Source organism: Phascolarctos cinereus, unplaced genomic scaffold (assembly GCF_003287225.1).
Source record: "Phascolarctos cinereus isolate Bilbo 61053 unplaced genomic scaffold, phaCin_HiC Scaffold_726;HRSCAF=1367, whole genome shotgun sequence".
Taxonomy (NCBI): domain Eukaryota; kingdom Metazoa; phylum Chordata; class Mammalia; order Diprotodontia; family Phascolarctidae; genus Phascolarctos; species Phascolarctos cinereus.
Genome location: NW_027556098.1, coordinates 65,223,779 through 65,242,107, shown reverse-complemented (window position 1 = coordinate 65,242,107; position 18,329 = coordinate 65,223,779). Strand labels below are relative to the sequence as shown.

The window sequence follows — 18,329 nt, the reverse complement described above, 5'->3', positions numbered from 1 at the left end:
ATCCTGATAGTTTTGAGATATAAAGGGGCAGCTAGGTGGCACAGTGGATAGAGAGCCAGACGTGGAGTTAGAAAGATTCATTTTTGTGAGTTCAAATCTGGCCTCAGACACTTACTGTGTGTGTGATCCTGAGCAAGTCACTTAACCCTGTTTGTCTCAGTTTCCTCATGTGTATGTAATTGAATTGGATAAGCAAATGGCAAACCACTCCAATATCTTTGCCAAGAAAACCCAAATGGGAACATGAAGAGTTGGACATGACTGAACAACATATGCGTAAAATGGTTGATACTATCAGAGTTTCATTTGCGTCACTACATACAACCAGCATCCTCTGATTTCTAAGTTCTTGAGCTGGTTGGTTATATCTGTCTAGAATGCAGTAATGCAATTATATTTGATTCTTCATGTTTCAGAAATGGTTTTCTTGTTTTAAATACATTAACTGTTAATTCTTAAAAGTCATTGAATTAATTTTCTAGGAGAAACTTGAGTGGCCACTGTTCATTTTTTATTTGTAATTGAGAAATAAAGCTTTTATTGATGCTATCTGCTTGCTTGGCTCTTTGCTAAGGGGACACAAATAAAAGCTAGCCAGATGGTCTGGCCCTCAAGGGGCTTTTATTCTAGTAAGAGAAGATAATAACTTTAAAAGGCCCCAGGAAGGGTGGGCAGTATCCTTAGGGGCCTTAGTGTGGAAATGAGTGGAAAAATGAGGCAGAAATCTCAGTTTTAAGAACCTGAGGACCTGGGATCTGAGTCCAAAGTTCCTGTGGAGAGGAGGAGGAGATAATGGTCAAAGTAAAAAATGTGGCTAGAAATCTTTAATTATTATAAATTTCTTCAGTGATCTTAACAACATAATAGCTAACCATCTTATAACTTTATGATTAGTAGCACTTTACATTTTCATTTGCTAGTGTTTGGGTATCTGGCCCCATCCCTTGGTGGTAAAGCAAAGCTGAGGATAGGATTCTCAAGCTGCTCATGCAGGTCTGCCAACTTGGTTCCTTAGGTTAGGCTGTCTTATAACTGATAAACTGCTAGTAGAAATTTCACCTGTTAAATGTCTTCTTTGCTGTTCTCCTCCTCTAGAAGAGTAGAAGGGTAGAGGATAGAAGAGTAAAGTTTTATTTATCTTTCTTTGGTAAGCATGGGTCGAGCACAAATATTTACATTTAGTGAATTATATCAACTCTAAGCCATGTGAAACAATAGACAGGAGTCCACACTAACCTATGTAAAATAAATCCTTAGGTACATAAACACTGAGAGAGTATAAAGAAGAGGGAAACTCTTGGCTTCTTTGCAATTGCTTCTGTTTTTTAAATTAAGAGCAGGGAACAGGAAAAAAAATATCCATTCTATAATTTAAGAGATGCTTCAGTTTTATATCATGGTTAATTAAAGATTGAGTAAGACTGAGATCTTCTGCTCTTCTTCCCAGTCCCTTCCCAAAAAGAGTAGAGAAAAGAAAAGGAGAAGCCACAAGTATTTACTAAAGGTCTGATGTGTTGTGGACACTTTGCTAAGCTCTGGCGAAACAAAGAAAGGCAGAAAACAGTCCCTGTTCACAAGGAGTCCTCAGTCTAATGGGGGAGATAACATGCATACAACTATGTACAACTAAGATATATACAGGATAAATTGGAGATAATCAGCTGAGGGAAGGCATTAGCATTTAGGTGGGATTTTAGCTGGAACTTGAAGGAGGCCAAGAAAGCTAAGTGACAGAAATGAGGAAGGAGAGCATTCCAGGCATAGGAGACAGCCAGTGAAAATTCAGAGTCAGGAAATGGAGTGTTTTATGTAAAGGAACAGGAGGAGGCCACTGTTACTGGACTGAGAATGTGTGGAGGGTAGTAAGTTGTAAAAGAGGATTGGTGTGAGGTTAAGAAGGGCTTTGAAAATTAAACAGAACATTTTATGTTTGATACTAAAGGTGATACGGAGTCACTGGAGTTTATTGAGGGTGTGTGTGTGTGTGTGTGTGTGTGTGTGTGTGTGTGTGTGTGTGTGTGAGACAGAGAGACAGGATTATACCTGCACTTTAGGAGGACTGCCACCATCATGGTGGTAGTGCCAGAAAAAAAGGGCATATTCAAGAGATGTTACAAGGTAAAACTGAGAGGGTTTGGCAATAGATAAGATATGGGTTGATGAGAGTGAAGAGTCAAGGATGATACCTTGGTTGTGAACCTGGGTGACTGGGAAAATGATGGTATCCTCTATATCAGGCCTGCACAACATATGGCCCAAAGGCCACTTGTGGGCTGTCAAAGAATTTCAGGCAGCCTTTGAAAAATGTAGCGTTGCCACTGTGTACTGTCTCCTGTTTGTCACGTGAACCGTGGCAACCAACCGTCATTAGTCTGTCTTTAGTATAACCTATCTTCGGCCCAAAGAAGTTTACAAGTTGTGCAGTCTGTTCTATGTCAATATGAAGGTCTTGGAAGGAAAGATAATAAATTCAGGTTTTTTATTGAGAATTTATTTATTATTTATTCCTTTAAGAAACATATATCATCTGTTGCTGTCCAATAAATTCAGTTTTTTTACATGTTGAATTGTAGATGTTATGGGAGATCCTGTTTGAAATGTCCAATGTTGGAGACAAGAGATTAGAGGTCAGGAAAGAGATTAGGACTAGATAATTAAATCTGAGAATTATCAGCATATAGATACTAATTGAGTCCTTGGGAACTGACTAGATCACCAAGTGAAATTATACAGAAGAGAAAAGCCCTAGAACAGAGTCTTGGCTGACATGCCCATTTTTGGGGGGTGTGACCTGGATGAAGATGCACCAAAGGAGACTGAGGCATGCTCCGATGGTTAGGAGGAGAGCCAGGAGAAAGCAGTGTCAGGTAAACCAAACTTAGAAAAGTATCTTAAGGGACCAAGAGGGTGATCTACAGTGTCAAAGACTGCCAAGAGGTCAAGAAGGATGATGATTGAGAAAAGGCCATTAGATTTTATAATTGTGATATTACTATAACTTTGGAGAGAGCAGTTTCAATTTAGTGTTGGAAACCAGAGAGTAGAGTTAAAAAGGAAATGAAAGGAAAGAGAATAGAGCCATAGGTTTTAGATGACCTTTTCAAGAATATCAGCCACGGGATGGAGGAGAGAAATAGGATGATAGCTGTTGGGGAAAACAATGTACGTATTTAGGTATATACAAGACAATTAGCAGACACAAGGTAACCTTTGTGGGGAAGGCATTGAGCTGATGAGATGTAGGGAAGGGGTGAACATGGAGAGAGGAATTGGAAAAGGTCTTGCAAAAGATGGCACTTGAGCTGAGTCTTGAAAGAATTCATGGATTTCAAGAGTTGGATATGAGGGAGGGAGAACATTTCAGGCATATGGGACAGGCAGATAGATAAAGCACCTATTAAGTCCTTATTGTGTGTCAGACATTGTGCTATGCTAGGGATACAAGTATACCCCCCTTCCAAAGAAAAAAAAGATAGTCCTTGTCTTCTTGGAGCTTAAATTCTTTTGAAGAAAGATAATACATATAAGGGAGCTGAGAAGGTGGGGAAGGGAGGGAGCTGGGAGAAAGTACCCAGGCAGGGGTAAGGTGAGAGGCTGTCTGGAGAGTCAAGAACTGAGATATGTTTTAAGTGAGCATGGCTGGCATATGTACTTCCTCAAATGGAGATTCACTCATTGGAAGAGAAGGAAGTGGGATGAAGGTATTACCAGCACGAGAAGGTTACTAGGTTGGAGTTGGAGAAGTAGATATATTTTACAGAGAAGTCAGTCAAATGACTTGCAAATGGTCACACAGCTAAACGCAGGAGGCAGCATTTAAACCTAATTTAATGACCCCTGCCTGTTCCCACTTACTCCCTTCTGCAGCTTTGATGGAGATGGGGAGTGAAGGGTCTGGATTGATTTGGAGCCAATCAGAAGTAGAATAGAAGAATTAAAACTACTTAAGAACAGGAGCACTGAATTCTTTACTGACCAATGCTTAAAGCTCATGTAAAAGCTAGACATTTGAATGTTTCAGTTTAAGGTTACAGGCTTCAGTTCACCTGCTCATTTCATCTCCAGTTGCCTTCTCCCCCCCCCATTTCTTTTCTTTATTTTTATTGCTATATTTGTTTTGTAAACCTTTGTAGGGAAACTTTCTCTGATATTTTTTTCCCTCAAGAATGACCCAAATGAGTGACTAGCTCCTGATCTTTTGATAGAAAGAAATCTTGATTTCTTGGAATGGGGTATACGATTAGCCGTTGTTTCAGCCAGCTTTTGCTTCTCAGTCCTTTTACTAAGAGGCCTAAGAGAAAAGATAGAGTATATTACCAATTTTGAGTATTGATTGGGTAAGTCTTGTCTGTTTTGTTAAAATAATATTTCTTAATAACTAGAAGTCATAGATAAATCTTCCTGTAATCAGCCTTCTGCCTAGCATGCTTCCTGCTGATCAATGTTGTTTTGGAAATAAGTTAAAGGCATAATTTTCTCCATTTTGTCCCTGAAGGTATGCTATATCCCTAGACTACCCTTCCGCAACCCCTGCATTCCTAGGAATTCTTTACAAATACGATAAGCAAAATTTATTTTAATAGTTAAAAATAATAGGGTTTAATTTAGTAATTTGCATCTGATTCATATTTCTTGATTATTATGATCTGGTTATAACAGTCATGATCTGACTTGAGATTGCCAAATGTGTGATATTTCAATGGCTGTTAATAATTATGATTTGAATTAGGTGGCTGAACACTCTCCTAATACACCTGTTTGTGATCATATTTGGCTTGGAGTTATCCCAATTTTTTCTATCCATCACCACTAAACTAATTCCATTTGCATATGATCCTGAGGAGAGAGGTCAAATGGAATCAAGCAGTAGGTAAAAGAGGATTAGGACAGTTTGTCTGGTTTAGTAAGAGGGACTTAGGAAAGAAATTACTGTTTTGGGGAAGAGAGAAAATGATTTGATCTTCCCTCCCCAGTTTTCAGACCAATTGATGATGGTGGTGGTAGTAATAGTACTTAATGGTAATTTGGGGAAATAATAAGAATTGAGTGACAACTTTGGTTCTTTTTAAAATTGATGCTTTTTATTTCATATTGCTGTTATTTCTCAATTCTTCCACACAGCCCACTCATTGACATAATTTACGCAACCTTCTATACCCATAGTTTACTATCTGGGCAGCTAGGGGGTGCTGTGGGTAGAGTGCAGGGCCCAAAGTTGGGAAGACTCATCTTCTGATTTCAAATCTGGCCTCAGATTTGTGGCTGTGTGACCCTGGGTAAGTCACTTAACTCTGTTTGTCTCAGTTTTCTCCTCTGTAAAGTGAGCTAGAGAAGGAGATGGTAAACCCCTCCAGTATCTTTGCTAAGGAAAACCCCAAATGGGGACATGACTGGAATGACGGAACAATGTTTACTATCTCCTTACCAAGAGAGGTCCTCTGGGAGTAAGATTGTTCCTGACATTTAATCTAAATAATCTTGTCTTACAGTGTTGTTTTCATTTACATTATCATGATCTCTGTGTACATTGTATCACACTGCTCAGCATATTCCTCTAAATAAGGTCATCCCTGGGAGATAGCAGGGAAAGGATCTGGGTGTTATAAACTACTTTCTCCTTCCTCCTCAAAGAGCCTTTCCCATTAAAAAAAAAATGCTGTTACTGCCTTGACTGCAAGGGTGATCCGTAGCTCAGTTTCTCCTCCCACCAGCTTCTTGTCCAGTTGGCCAATTTTAGCTTTGCTCATCTGTAAAGGGAGGCAGTTCCCGTTGGCACAGTGGATGTGAGGCAAGCCCAGCTCAGAACCACAGATGTGCATGGCTAATCCTGGCATAACTAAATAGGAATTTAGAACAGCATTTAAAGAATAAACTAAGAAAAAAAAAGGAGCTTCCTGGGTTACATAGTTTCAGATAGTTTCAGAGGGTGCTCCAGAGTATCTTTCTCATCATCTTGCTCTCTTGTCTGAGCTGGCCCCGGAAAAGCCAGAATCAATACTGATTATTGTTATTTATGTGAATTGCTTGCCTAATTTTGCTTAATTACCATTCATCCCAATAACAATATGCATATCATCACATGTTCCAGATTAAATTTGCCTAGATTTTATTTTATAACAACATTAAGCTATTCATTATGTCTTCGTAGTTAGTTTCTTATATGGTTTAATCATCTCATTGTAAATTAAAAGGCAAAAACCCATAAAGAGTACTTTTAGTTGCTTAAAAATATTTTTAAAAGTAGAAGGAAGAAGTTATAGTTCTTCTTGTACGTGTTAAGTCTTTTTAAGAGGTTTGGGATTTTCTTTTCTCTTTCCTTCTCTTCCACTTATCTACCTTACTTCCTCTCAGCTCTACTTTTCTTAACTTAGAAACTCATAAATCCTTCACTTAAGACAGATTTCCTCTATTTTAAGGATGCAGAATTTAGAGCACACCCATGTAGAGAATTTACAGGTGGGAAAAAAAATTACATCTTTATTTTCATTAACCTCTAGGAAATTTGTTTTTCTTTCAGTTCCTTCTATTATTTGAAAACATTGTACTGAGAAGGGGTCCAAGTATTTCACCAGCCTATCAAAGGGGTCTATGTGACAAAAAAAAGGTTAAAAATGTTCTAATTTAGAGCTGAAAGTTTCTATATCCAACTCCTTAAAAGTTGTTCAGTCATCTCAGTTGTGCCTGACTCTTTGTGACTTCACTTGGGATTTTCTTGGCAAAGATACTGCAGTGGTTTGCCATTTCCTTCTGCAGCTCATTTTGCAGATGAGGAAACTGAGGCAAACAGGATGAAGTGACTTGTCCAGGGTCACATAGCTAGTAAGTGTCTGAGGCCAGATTTGAATTCAGGAAGATAGTCTTCTTGATTTTAGGCCTGGTATTCTATCCACTGTGCCACCTAGCTGCCTATCTTATTTTACAGGTGAGGAAATGAAGCAGTTAAGTGACTTGCCCATGACCACAGAGGTTATAAATAGCCAAACTTTGACTTGCATGTTCTTGCCATTGAAGCACACTTATTATTCCCTCCGCGCCTATCCTGCATAATGGTAGTGAATGACAAGTTTTTATACCACATATCTTATGAGTCAGAACATGTAAGTTTGAATTCCAGCTACTCTACTTATTATCCATGTGACCTTATATGAGTAGCATCTCTGGGCCCTAATTTCCCCATCTATAAAATGTGGTGGTTGAACTGAACCACAGCTCTAAATCTGTGAACCTGAGAGGGTAGATTGAAATGGGGATTTTTTTAATAGCCTCACAGAACTCTGTGGCTTCATAGCAATGGGTAGGAGACGAATCCTTGACGAAAGGATAGAACGTAATTTTTATATTAACTGTATCTGTATGGAGATAGCTGTAGTGTACTAGGAAAAGCATTGGATTGTCACATAATCCTAGTTTGGATCATGACTGTTACTTATTTGTTGTGTGTTCTTGGACAAATCACTTAATGGCTGTACCTCAGTTTCCTCATCTATTACATGGTGATACTAATGGAATTGTTTAGCCCACTGTGCTTTTCAGATAATGTGTGTAAACATTTTGTGAAAGAGAAAGTGCTTGGCAGTTCATTTTACTATTACAAAAGGCAGGTAATTCCTTTTTCAAAGCCAGATGTGGGAGCTGTATGAAAATGTGCTCTACTTATGGGAACCAAAAATGGGAATTCTTGGGGAAAACTCTGGTCAGAAATCATTTTGATGAGTAACTGGAAAACTTCAGCCTACACAAGTCTCACTATTTTTGGTTCAAGGCTTACATTTGAATTGCCTCTCCAGCCATCAAGCTTTAGGCCTCTTAGAAAACTTTAATGAATATTGCTTGAGCTTGCACATTTCAACCTATGATGTGCTTCATTAGGCATTCTTTTAAAAGTCCTTCAGAGAGCAGTGTTTCCTTCTGTAATTCCAGAGGCATATTCAGTTTGTCTTGTAAGATATGTGATGTTGCTACCTGGGAATTCACTAGCATTATGGTATACATACACACAGGCATTGTAGAATAGTGAGGCTTTTTAGCTCTCTCAAAGTGTCCTTGTTAAAGAGAAATTACTCAGTACAACTGGATTTATTTTTAAAAATTCTCCAAGAACACAAATAGTTTGTTTATAGAAGAAAATTTAAATTGCAGGTAATTTATATTCCATTCAGGGTTAAGATTCTTTGCTAAGTTAACAAAACCACTTTTTCATTGTTGATTTCCAGTAATGCTAACTTTTACTGATTCTTTTCTCTTAATCTGAAGAAGCTCATTAAAGTTTGAAAGGTAAACCCAAATAAGCAGTTAGTGCCATAGTATATTCTCATAACTAATAAAAACAGAAGTCTAATATAGACTTCTTGGGATACTTCAGTGATTTAGAAAGTCTCTGATTTTACTGGTGAGTCTGAATTCTCAGCATATTCAAAACACAAACCTGTTCATGCTTCAGTTTCAAAAGAAAGGAAGGGAAATATGTAAATATATCAAATAGAGGTAGAAGGAAATGGCTTTAAAAAAACCTTATTGTAAAATTGTAAAATTTTTGTTGATTTTTATGTCATCTTTTCTGAATATATCCCTCTTATCCTTCTTAGAGAGCCAAAGCTTTTCAGAAAAACTGACACACTCACACAATCTAATTGTGTGTGTGTATGTATGAAGTGTTCTAAAGTGAGATAATATTCATAAAGCTCTGAACATAGCTCCTAGCACATAGTAGGCACTTAATAAATGCTTGTTTCCTTTTCTTTTCCACTTCTACACTGTTAGGCCTTCACCTCTTCACTAAAGTAAGGGAGGTGCATTTTCTCATCTCTTCTTTGGAAATAAGCTTTGTCATTAAAATTGCGCAGTATTTAGTTAAGTTTTTGTTGTTCTTTCCATTTACATTGTATATATTTTCCTCATTCTTCTACTTGGTTGAATATTATGTAATATGTATTTTCCTGTGTCTCTTTGAATCTTTTATATACTTTCCTACAGTGAAGTGATACTCTGTTACATTCATATAATCTCTTTCAAAAAATGATTTTTAATGCTAGTTTTTACCTTGTTCTATTTCTTATCCCTCTCCATTTAAAACTTGCCTTGTCAGAAAGACATAAAACTGGATTAGGCAAAATAAACTGACCCATTGGCCATATCTAAAGACATATACTTCATTCTATACTTGTTGTCCACTATCCTACTACTGAGAGAAGTGAGGTATGTTTTTTCATCATACCTTCGGAATTAAGATTGGTCATTGCATTGATCAGAATCCTAATTACCTTTTAGTGTTGTTTTCCTTTGCATTATAGAGGTTATTTTGTATATATTGTTTCTCAGTTCTGCTTAGTTTTGTATCAGTTTACCCAGATGTTTGTAAGTTTTTCTGAGTTTTTCATATTCAATTTTTATAGCATAATTATATTTGATTACTTTCATAAACCACAATTTATTTAGCCATTCCCCAATTGATGTACATCCAGTTTGTTTCCAGTTTCTGCTACCAGGAAGAGTTTTGTAAAACTATTTCAGTATACGTCAAACTTTTTGTAACTGACTCTCTTTGGGTAGGTTTCCAGTAGAGGAATGACTGGGTCAAGAAGTATGGAAGGTTAGTGGCTTTTCTAATACAGTTCTCAATTGTTTTCCTGAGTGGCTAGACTCACCAATTCATGGCTCCACCAACAGTGTATTAACGTGCCTGAATTTCTACAACTCTTCTATCATTCACTATTTTAGTTGTCTTTTCTTTTTTTTTTCTCCCTTATCTTCTCCATTTTGATGGGTGGGTATTGGTAAGTATGATGCATAAGGGCATTTTTCTCATTTTATTTGAGAGACCTCATTTAAAAAGTCTTTAAAGACAAATATTTTGTGTCAAGAATAATATTTAAAGAATAAATAATTTCTGTTGCATTATCTTCTTTTTGTTGTGGGAAAGTTAATAGGGCCATAATATTTAGTCCTCTTTTTTTTTTCATTTTGCATTGCTGATGTCAAATAATAGTGATTTTCATTTTATTGTCTAAACTACTACTCTAGAACATTAAAGAGAAAGCTTTCTAATTCCAACTCTGGCTTGAATTGTCAGCCTCTTGATGCTTTCCACTCTGTTCCTGATTTTTCTTGAAACTTTCTTTATTGATATCTTGGGTTTTTTTCCATCATCTTAATTTTTGAATATATCCCCTCTCTCTTTCCTACCCTGTGAGGAATCCCTTTGTGATAATAACAAAAAGAAAGAGGGGATAAAAGTAGTTTAATAAAATAAATCAATCATGTATGACAGTATAATATTCCATATTAATCTTCCCTTCCCTCTTCAAAGGAGTCTCCCTGTTTTTTCTGCCTTTAATCCTTTCCTGCCTTCTAAATTAGTTCATGATACTAGGGTAGTGTAGGAAAAAGACCCACATGTATAAAACTATTTTTAGCAGCTCTTTTGTGGTGACAAAGAATCAGAAACTGAAGGGATGCCCATCAATTGGAGGATGGCTAAACAAGTTGTAGTATATGATTTCTGTGGAATATTACTGTGCTATAAGAAATGGTGAGGAAGGTGGTTTGAGAACAACCTCAGAAAAATTATATGAGCTGATACAAAGTGAAGTGAGTAGATCCAGGAGAACACTGTACACAGTAACAGCAATATTGTAATGATGATCAACCATGAATGGCTTAGCTACTATGATGGATGCAATGATCCAAGACAATTCTGAAAGGACTCATGATGAAAAATGTGTCTGGAGAGAGAACTAATGAAATTAAGTGTAGATTGAAACATACTTTTTTCACTTTTTAAATTTTTCTTGGTTTTTGTGGGTTTTTTTTGGGGGGGTAGCAACATGGCTAGTGTGGAAATGTATTTTGCATGATTTCACATGTATAATTGATACCAATTGCTTGCCCTCTCAATCAATGGGAAAGGGGTGGGAGGTAAGGAGAGAATTCAGAACTCAGAAAATCTTTTTAAATAAACGCTAAAAATAAATAATGAATTTTTTTTGAAAAAGAACAATAAAAAAAATAAAGTGTACACAGTCTAGTACATACCTTCTCTTTAGTATAAGGCAGAAGAGGGAGAGTGATTTTTGAGGTATGGAGTACTGACAGTTCAGGAAACCAGACTCAGTTAACACCAACTTCAGAGTTACTCAGCATTGTTTCAGGTTTACAATACTTGGTGCAGACTTTTGCTGCCACTGGCTCACTAATTGGGGTCCTTTCTGGATACAGACTCACCCCCACCTCATTCTCAGCCCTAGGAAGCTCTTACCTCCTCCCTTGGAAGTCATCTGTTCTGCTTTCACCTTTTCCATTCCATATTCCTGCTGCCACACTCTGTTTTTTCCTATTGTTCATCTTTAAATATTTCTAGATCCCAAGGATCATCTAACCATTTTCAGGACATTATTTCTGTCACTGTCTTTCACATTCTTGTCCTTTGAGTTGGAAGGAACCTCAGCAGCCATGTACTATGAAGTAACTGGTGAGAGTTCATCCAGATTCTGCTGGAACACTTCCAATGAAGGGAACCCAACCATCTCCTGAGATAGCCCATGACAGTTTTAGAAAGCTTCAATAGTTAAGAGTTTTCCTTTACATCAAGCCTACATTTGCTTCTTTTCCTCTTCTATCTATTGCTTCTTGTTTGACTTTCTGGAGCCAAACAGAACAAGTCTCATACTTCTGTCCTTTCCAGTCCCACCCTTCTATCCTACCCCACCCTCCATCAGCCTTCTTATTTCTAGACATTTAAGAAACTACCATGTTGGTTGTCATCCTCTTGAATGTGGTCATTCTTTTCATTACTCTTCTGAACACAGTATTCCAGTTGTGGTCAGACTTGAGCAGAGTACAGATAAACTGTCTTCTTTCTTGTTCTTGCAACTTATGTCTCTCCTAATGTAGACTACATGACTGTTCTTGGCTGTCACATCATCCTACTGACTCATGGAGTGATGTCATTTTTACAGAATTAACAGTTGAGATGCTGTAAGGCACCCCCAGCAGTTTTTGGTTGTTTTCAAGTATTTAAGATCCAATAGAGCATCAGTCCTACCTGCTTCCCAGAGCTCCATAGTCACTCCAGTTGGGGGAGGATGAGGACATTCTTTTAAAAAAAATCAGTTATTCTGTACTTGACAAACACCAATGAACATAAATATTTCTGTGTGTAGAGATGAACAGGGGAAAAAAAGAATTGTAGATATCTTTTAAAACACATTTCCTTTTTAAAAATATAATAAATTCAGTATGGAAGTTTTAAAGCTGTCTTGCTTATCTGTGTTTCCAGACTTGTATTCCTCTGTGTGTGTGTGTGTGTGTTAAATAATAATAGCTAACATGTATAGTACTTTAAGGTTTTCTAAGGACTTTACAAATATTATCTCATTTTATCCTCAGAACAACCCTGGGAGGTAGGTGCTATTATTTTTTCCACTTTACAGATGAGGAAACCAAGGCAGACAAAAGCTAGATGACTTGCCCCAGGGTCACAAAGGCTAGTAAGTGTTTGAGTTAGGATTTGAACTTAAGTTTTCCTGATCCCCAGTCAGCATTCTATCCACTATGCCACTTAGCTACCTGGAAGCACTTTTTTAAAAAAAGTACTTCAACGCCCCTCTCTTTCTTTTTTTTTTTACACATCCCTATCACTCAATATCCTTTCTTTCCACATCTCTTCCAATTTTTTCTCCCAAATTAAAAAAAAACTATTATAACAGATTAGTACAGTTAAACAAATTCATATATTGGTCTAGGTGGTACAATGGATAGAGCACTGTGCCTGGTGTCAGGAAGACCTGAGTTCAAATCCCACCTTAGATACTTACTAGCTGTGACCCTAGATAAGTCATGTAACCCTATTTGCCTCAGTTTCCTTATCTGTAAAATGAGCTGGAGAAGGAAATGGCAGCCTTCCAGTATCTTGGCCAAGAAAACCCTAAATGAGGTTTCGAAGAGTCGGGCACAACTGAAAGAACTAAATATCAGCAATACATCTTAACCTGCACCTTTTTGAATAGAAGAGGTCATTCTGATACAGATAAGCAACATTTCATTTATGAGATCTGAGCTCTCCATTAATCAAACTGTTATTTAACACCCATTATATACAAAGTACTGTGCTAGGTAGGTGTGAGAATGTGAAAAAAAAATAAAAAAAAGTCTTTCTTTTAAAGGAGGTTATAATCTACTACAATGAGTATAAAACAAGTACATTGATACACCTTAAATACAGAAAAAGTGCTTTCTAGTTAGGTAAAGAATTTATTATGTGCTTTTTATGGGCAGGCCACTGTGCTAACTGCTGGGGATTCAAAATGAAGAAAACATGACTGTCCCTGTAGTCAGGTAGCTGATAGAGGTGGAGTGGACCAGAGTGACCTGAGAGGGAGGCAGAATTTCTGATGAATGGCATTTCCAGGCAGGGACTCATTTCCTAGTCATCTAATAAAGGGAGCAAGTCCTCACATAGGAAGTGGCACTAGAATTTTAAGGAAACTAGAAATTCTAAGGGGTGAACTAAGAAGGGAATATATTCCAGAAAGATTCAGTCTAGACCTCTAGCAAGTGTGAATTAATGAATGAAAAATCATATATTAGTCATGATTTAGCTAGATTTCTGCCGAACACTAGTGATATAATTACAAGAGATAGTCCCTGTGTGTGGGACAGCAACCCTAACCCAAATTAAACTCAGAGATTTCTCAAGGTGGAAAGCAAAGGTTACCTTTATACAATCTCGAGAGATGGCTATCTGTTCCTTCTATGCACATAGGACAGAGAGGCCGGTCTGCCACCGGAGACATGCCTTATAAACCCTAATGCAAACAAGTCCCCAACCACCACTATCCCTTATTCCCCTTAACTGGGGGGTGTTCTTACATTCTAAGCTTGAACTTCAAAGACAAGGAAATGGGGTATAGCCAATCCAAGCACATGTACTCCCATTCAGTAAACCTGATGCTGACGTATCAAAGGGGGGAGGGGTTTAGGGCCAAATTCCCAAGAGCTAGGTAATTCCTAGGAAACCGAAATCCTCCCCAACCCCCCCTTTCTCCCCTATCCCAGAGACAGGAAAAGAGGTGGGAAGCCAAGGGTAAATGGCTCAGGTTGGGGGGTGGGGCAGGGCTTATTCTTTCTGTCATGTGCTTAAAAACAGGGTCTGAGTGGGAGAGGATTTTGAAAGTAATTATTGACCTTTTGAGGAGGCTTCACTTTTGAGAGTTTATCTCTCACACCTGCCTTTATGAAGCTTGCCATATAATGGGAGAAGCCAACACGTTAGGAAAGAGTGATTGTAAAAGGGTCTTTGTTCCTTGATGGTCAGTGCAACTATAGGCAGTAGTTAGAAGCAATGAGGGTATTGATTTGATTATTATTGCAGAGCAAGAGATGGAAAATAGGGATGGAGGTATTGTGTATGATAGAGAGATAGGGAAGATGGTCTCAGTAAAGCATAGTCAGGATCAGGCTAGTTGAACATAGATGATTCTCACCAGGCTGAATAGCAAAGTGCCAGGATGAGTTCCGAAGCTAAGCAGGGGTTTAGTTCCTCCAGAGCATGGTCTCTGGAGGCATAGCTGGAAGGGCACAGAATGGCAGGAAATAAAAGTCTTTTAAAAACTAATGTAAGACATCATGGGGCCTTTGTTGAATGGGATTCAAATCTTCCAGAAATTCTGAGCCTCTCTCTGGGCAACAAAAGTCCTTAGAAAGTAGGTGCTGCTGGGTACTTAAATCAGCAGTTGAGTGTGTGCTGCACTAATGGGATTGCTCCTGAGTGTCTCATTTCCTTCCTTCTTGGCATAAGGTTATGGAATTGGTGCCAATTATGAGTTCAGCCTTTCATTAGGAACCTGAGTTCTGGGTCTCAGTTGACACAGACTCATGGCCAAAACTTTTTGTTACTTCTGGTTCATCACCTCTCTGACAAGAGATGGGAATCTCAATTCATCCTCAGATTTCTGGAGTCATAATGGGTTGTTATATGATCATCATCATTATAATAAGTAATTAGAGAGGCCAATGGGTGGTATAGTGGATAGAACATTGGACTTGGAATCAGGAAGACCTGAGTTAGAATCTTCTCTCAGATCATTACTAGCTGGGTAGCCCGGGGCAAGTCACTTAACCTGTTTGCCTCAGTTTCCTCATCTGTAAAGTGGAGATAATAATAGTAACTACTTCACAAGAGTGTGAGGATCAAATGAAATACCATATGCAAAGCACTTTTAAAACCACAAGGGATTATCTTATGTTAAGTATTATTATAGTTCTGAAGCCTTTCACAGTTATTTTTCTTTGTAAATCTGTAAGTCATTTTATAAATTATTCTCTTGGTTTTGCTCACTTTGCATCAGTTCATACAAATTCTTCCAGGCATCACTGACTCTTTCCTATTTGTCATTTTTCTATAGCTTAGTAATTTTCCATTATGTTCATGTACCAAAATTTATTCAGCTGTTCTCCCAAATGATGGGCATCTACTTTGTTTCCAGTTTTTTTATTGAAACAAAAAGTCAGCTATAAATATTTTTGTATGTATACAGATCCTTTGATCCTTTTGGGTTATAGGAAGTTGAAATATTCTTATGGAAACCATCAATGCTGGTTCGGGAACTTAGGAATATGGATAAAGGGAAATCTTTGGTTTAAAATAAAGGGAATTAAGCTTAGTTATATATACAGAAAAAAATTCACAATTCCATTTTTGACACATAATTTCTTATTTTATTTTTGGGTTCAGACTTACGGTTTCATCAGTTCTGGGAGCTTTCCACTGCAAACTGACAACCTGGGCTGAACTTGGAGTCTTGGTTGCCTGGGATACTGGGAATTTAATTCACTAGCCCAATGACTTATACTGGAAGTGTATGTCACAAGGTAGGCTTGAACCTATACCCTCTTGACTCCAAAGCCAACCCTTATTGACAATAGGCCTTTCTGTCTTCTAGATTGGCTTTCTCTCCACTCTACTGTAGTAGTTAACTTGGGGTTTACTTTCTAGATTTCTTTCTTAAAACCTTAAACTCAATTCATTCTGGATCTCATGGTTTGGACAACAATAGGTCCCTGCCCAAGCATTTTTTGGGCCCTCCTGGCTCAGAGTGAATGTAAATAGTAACTGTTTCTCTTTTGTCCAGCAACCCTGAGGCTCTTCCCTTCCCATTTTTTAAAAAAATTTTAATTAAAGGGGCCATTCCTTGACTCACTTCTTAAAGAGGCCTATTCACTGAATGGGTGTTGCCTCACTCAAAGTGGGAACCTGGAAAGACCTTAGTTTAAAAGAGCCAGGGTCTCCCACTGCATCCTGGGATATTTCCAGTCATCCTGATCAATATCTGGCCATTGGACCCAGGTGTCTGTGGAGGAGAAAGTGAGGCTGGTGACTTTGCACAGCCCTCCCTCATTCAAATCGAAGTCAATTGCAAGTCATATCATCATCTCCCTGATGTCATCGTCCTCTCCTAGAACGAAGCACAGACCACAACACACAAACACACACAGCACACTGCCTCTCATTTGCTATTTTCAGGGGGTAAATTATCATTAATATGGACATTTAATTTTGGAATTCCTTTTTACATCATGTAGAATACAGTTTAGGGAATACTTGGTAAAGAAATTTCAGGCAACAGAACAGTGGGAGCACTGTTGAGATGGTATGATATAGTGGCAGGAGTGCTGGGTTTGGAATCGGGAGAGATCTGAATTTGAGTCCTACTCCTGACACTTTCTAATTTTGTGACCATGGACTAGGTATTTAACCTCCCTAAGTCTCAGTTTCCTCAGCTTTAAAATTAGGATAATACCTTAGAATATAGTTATCCCTTCCACATTGATGGGGTTAGGGGCACCAGTGTCCCTGTGATATGGAAAATCTGTATAAAATTTTTGGCCCTCCTTTTGTATCAGAGAAGAAGTCTGAATTATTATGGTATTAAAAAAATAAAATATATTGATGTTATACAGTATTATACATATATTTTACATATCTACGAGTTTCTAAACTTTTTCTGTGTTGTCTGCTGGACTTCAAGTGAAAACTCCCCAAAAATTCCCATTTAATTTCTTATGACTACCAACAATATTTCAAAATCATAATGGGGAAAGTCACAATGTGAAAGAGATAACTATATATTATTTTGTAGAACTTAAGGTGTTCAATGAATACTAATTGTTATTATCATATTGAATGGTGCAAGGCATTTTGAGGGAATAATGAGTAGAATAATTTGTGTGGAGGCAGCTAGGTGGCACAGTGGATGGAACACTGGCCCTGAAGTCAGGAGCTCCTGAGTTCAAATTTGGCCACAGACAATTAGTAGCTGTGTGACCTTGGGCAAGTCACTTAATCCCCATTGTTGTCCTCCCCCCCAAAAAAATTTTGCTGTGTGGAGTGGTGTTTTCAAGTTTGGGAATAGTGTAGATAAGGGTAGAAAGGTAGGTTAAGGCCTTATTGTAGGAGGCCTTGAATGCCAGGCTAAGGAGTTTGGTTGTGCTTGGTAAGTAGCAGGGAGCCACTGCAGGGTTTTAAGGGCAAGAGTGACTTGTTAAAATACTGTTTTGGGAAGATTAACATGATATCAATGTGCAGGATAGATTGAAATGGGAAGAAATCAGAATAAAAGATCTTTATCATGTCCCAGTTGTTCATCCTGAAACTTCACTTCAGTTCTGGAATTTACAGATTGAAATTACCCTCCACCCTGGTGCCTCTCCTTCCGATTGTATGTATTCTCCTAGAACCTTCATTTAAGGAGGATGCCCAGGCCAGTGGATTCTCATTCCTCTCCAGGCTTTACTCCAGGCTATTTATATCATTTCCCCCTGCTCTCCCCCCTCCCCTTTGTCTTAATCCCTCCTCTCCCACTTCTTTTCAGCTTCCTTTTATATGTTGACTTCCCCTTTTAAAATGTAAGTTCTTTGTTGGTCTGGACTGTCTGTCTTTCTACTTGTATATGTATTGCCAGAGCTAAGCTTATCTTCTACAGTGCCTGGTATATAGTAAGTGATTAATAAATGTTGGTTGACTAGATCTGAAAAAAGTTATCATAGTAATCTAGATATAAAGTGACAAGGGCTTAAATTAAGATATACTATTTGATAAGAGATTTGGGTTCAAGTCTTGGCTCTGCCACTAGCCTTGACGATTTAGGCAAGTCTGAAGCTCAGTTTCCACCTTTGTGAAATGTGGGGGCTTAGACTAGAAGACCTTTTCGAGGTCCTTTCTAGCTCTGACTTCCTAGTGTGGCCAGTGGGAATGAAAGAGCAGACAGTAGCAGAGGAACATTTTGAAGAAAAATCAACAGGACTTGGTATAACTGTAAGGTTTCAAGTCCTGT

The 18,329-nt window shown here is 38.0% G+C and overlaps 1 protein-coding gene across 3 annotated transcripts in view; it reads left to right on the top strand.

The window, feature by feature from the left end:
* Positions 1-18,329, top strand: part of PRRG1 (proline rich and Gla domain 1) — a 135,938-nt gene that overhangs the window by 31,004 nt on the left and 86,605 nt on the right. The window contains exon 2 of one of the 3 annotated variants that reach the window (XM_078146587.1): positions 15,731-15,867. The exons of the other annotated variants lie outside the window; for them this stretch is intronic. Within the exon in view, the coding sequence (XP_078002713.1) occupies positions 15,838-15,867 (30 nt within the window). The 5' untranslated portion in view covers positions 15,731-15,837. The remainder of the gene's footprint in view (positions 1-15,730; positions 15,868-18,329) is intronic. 3 annotated transcript variants of the gene reach the window in all.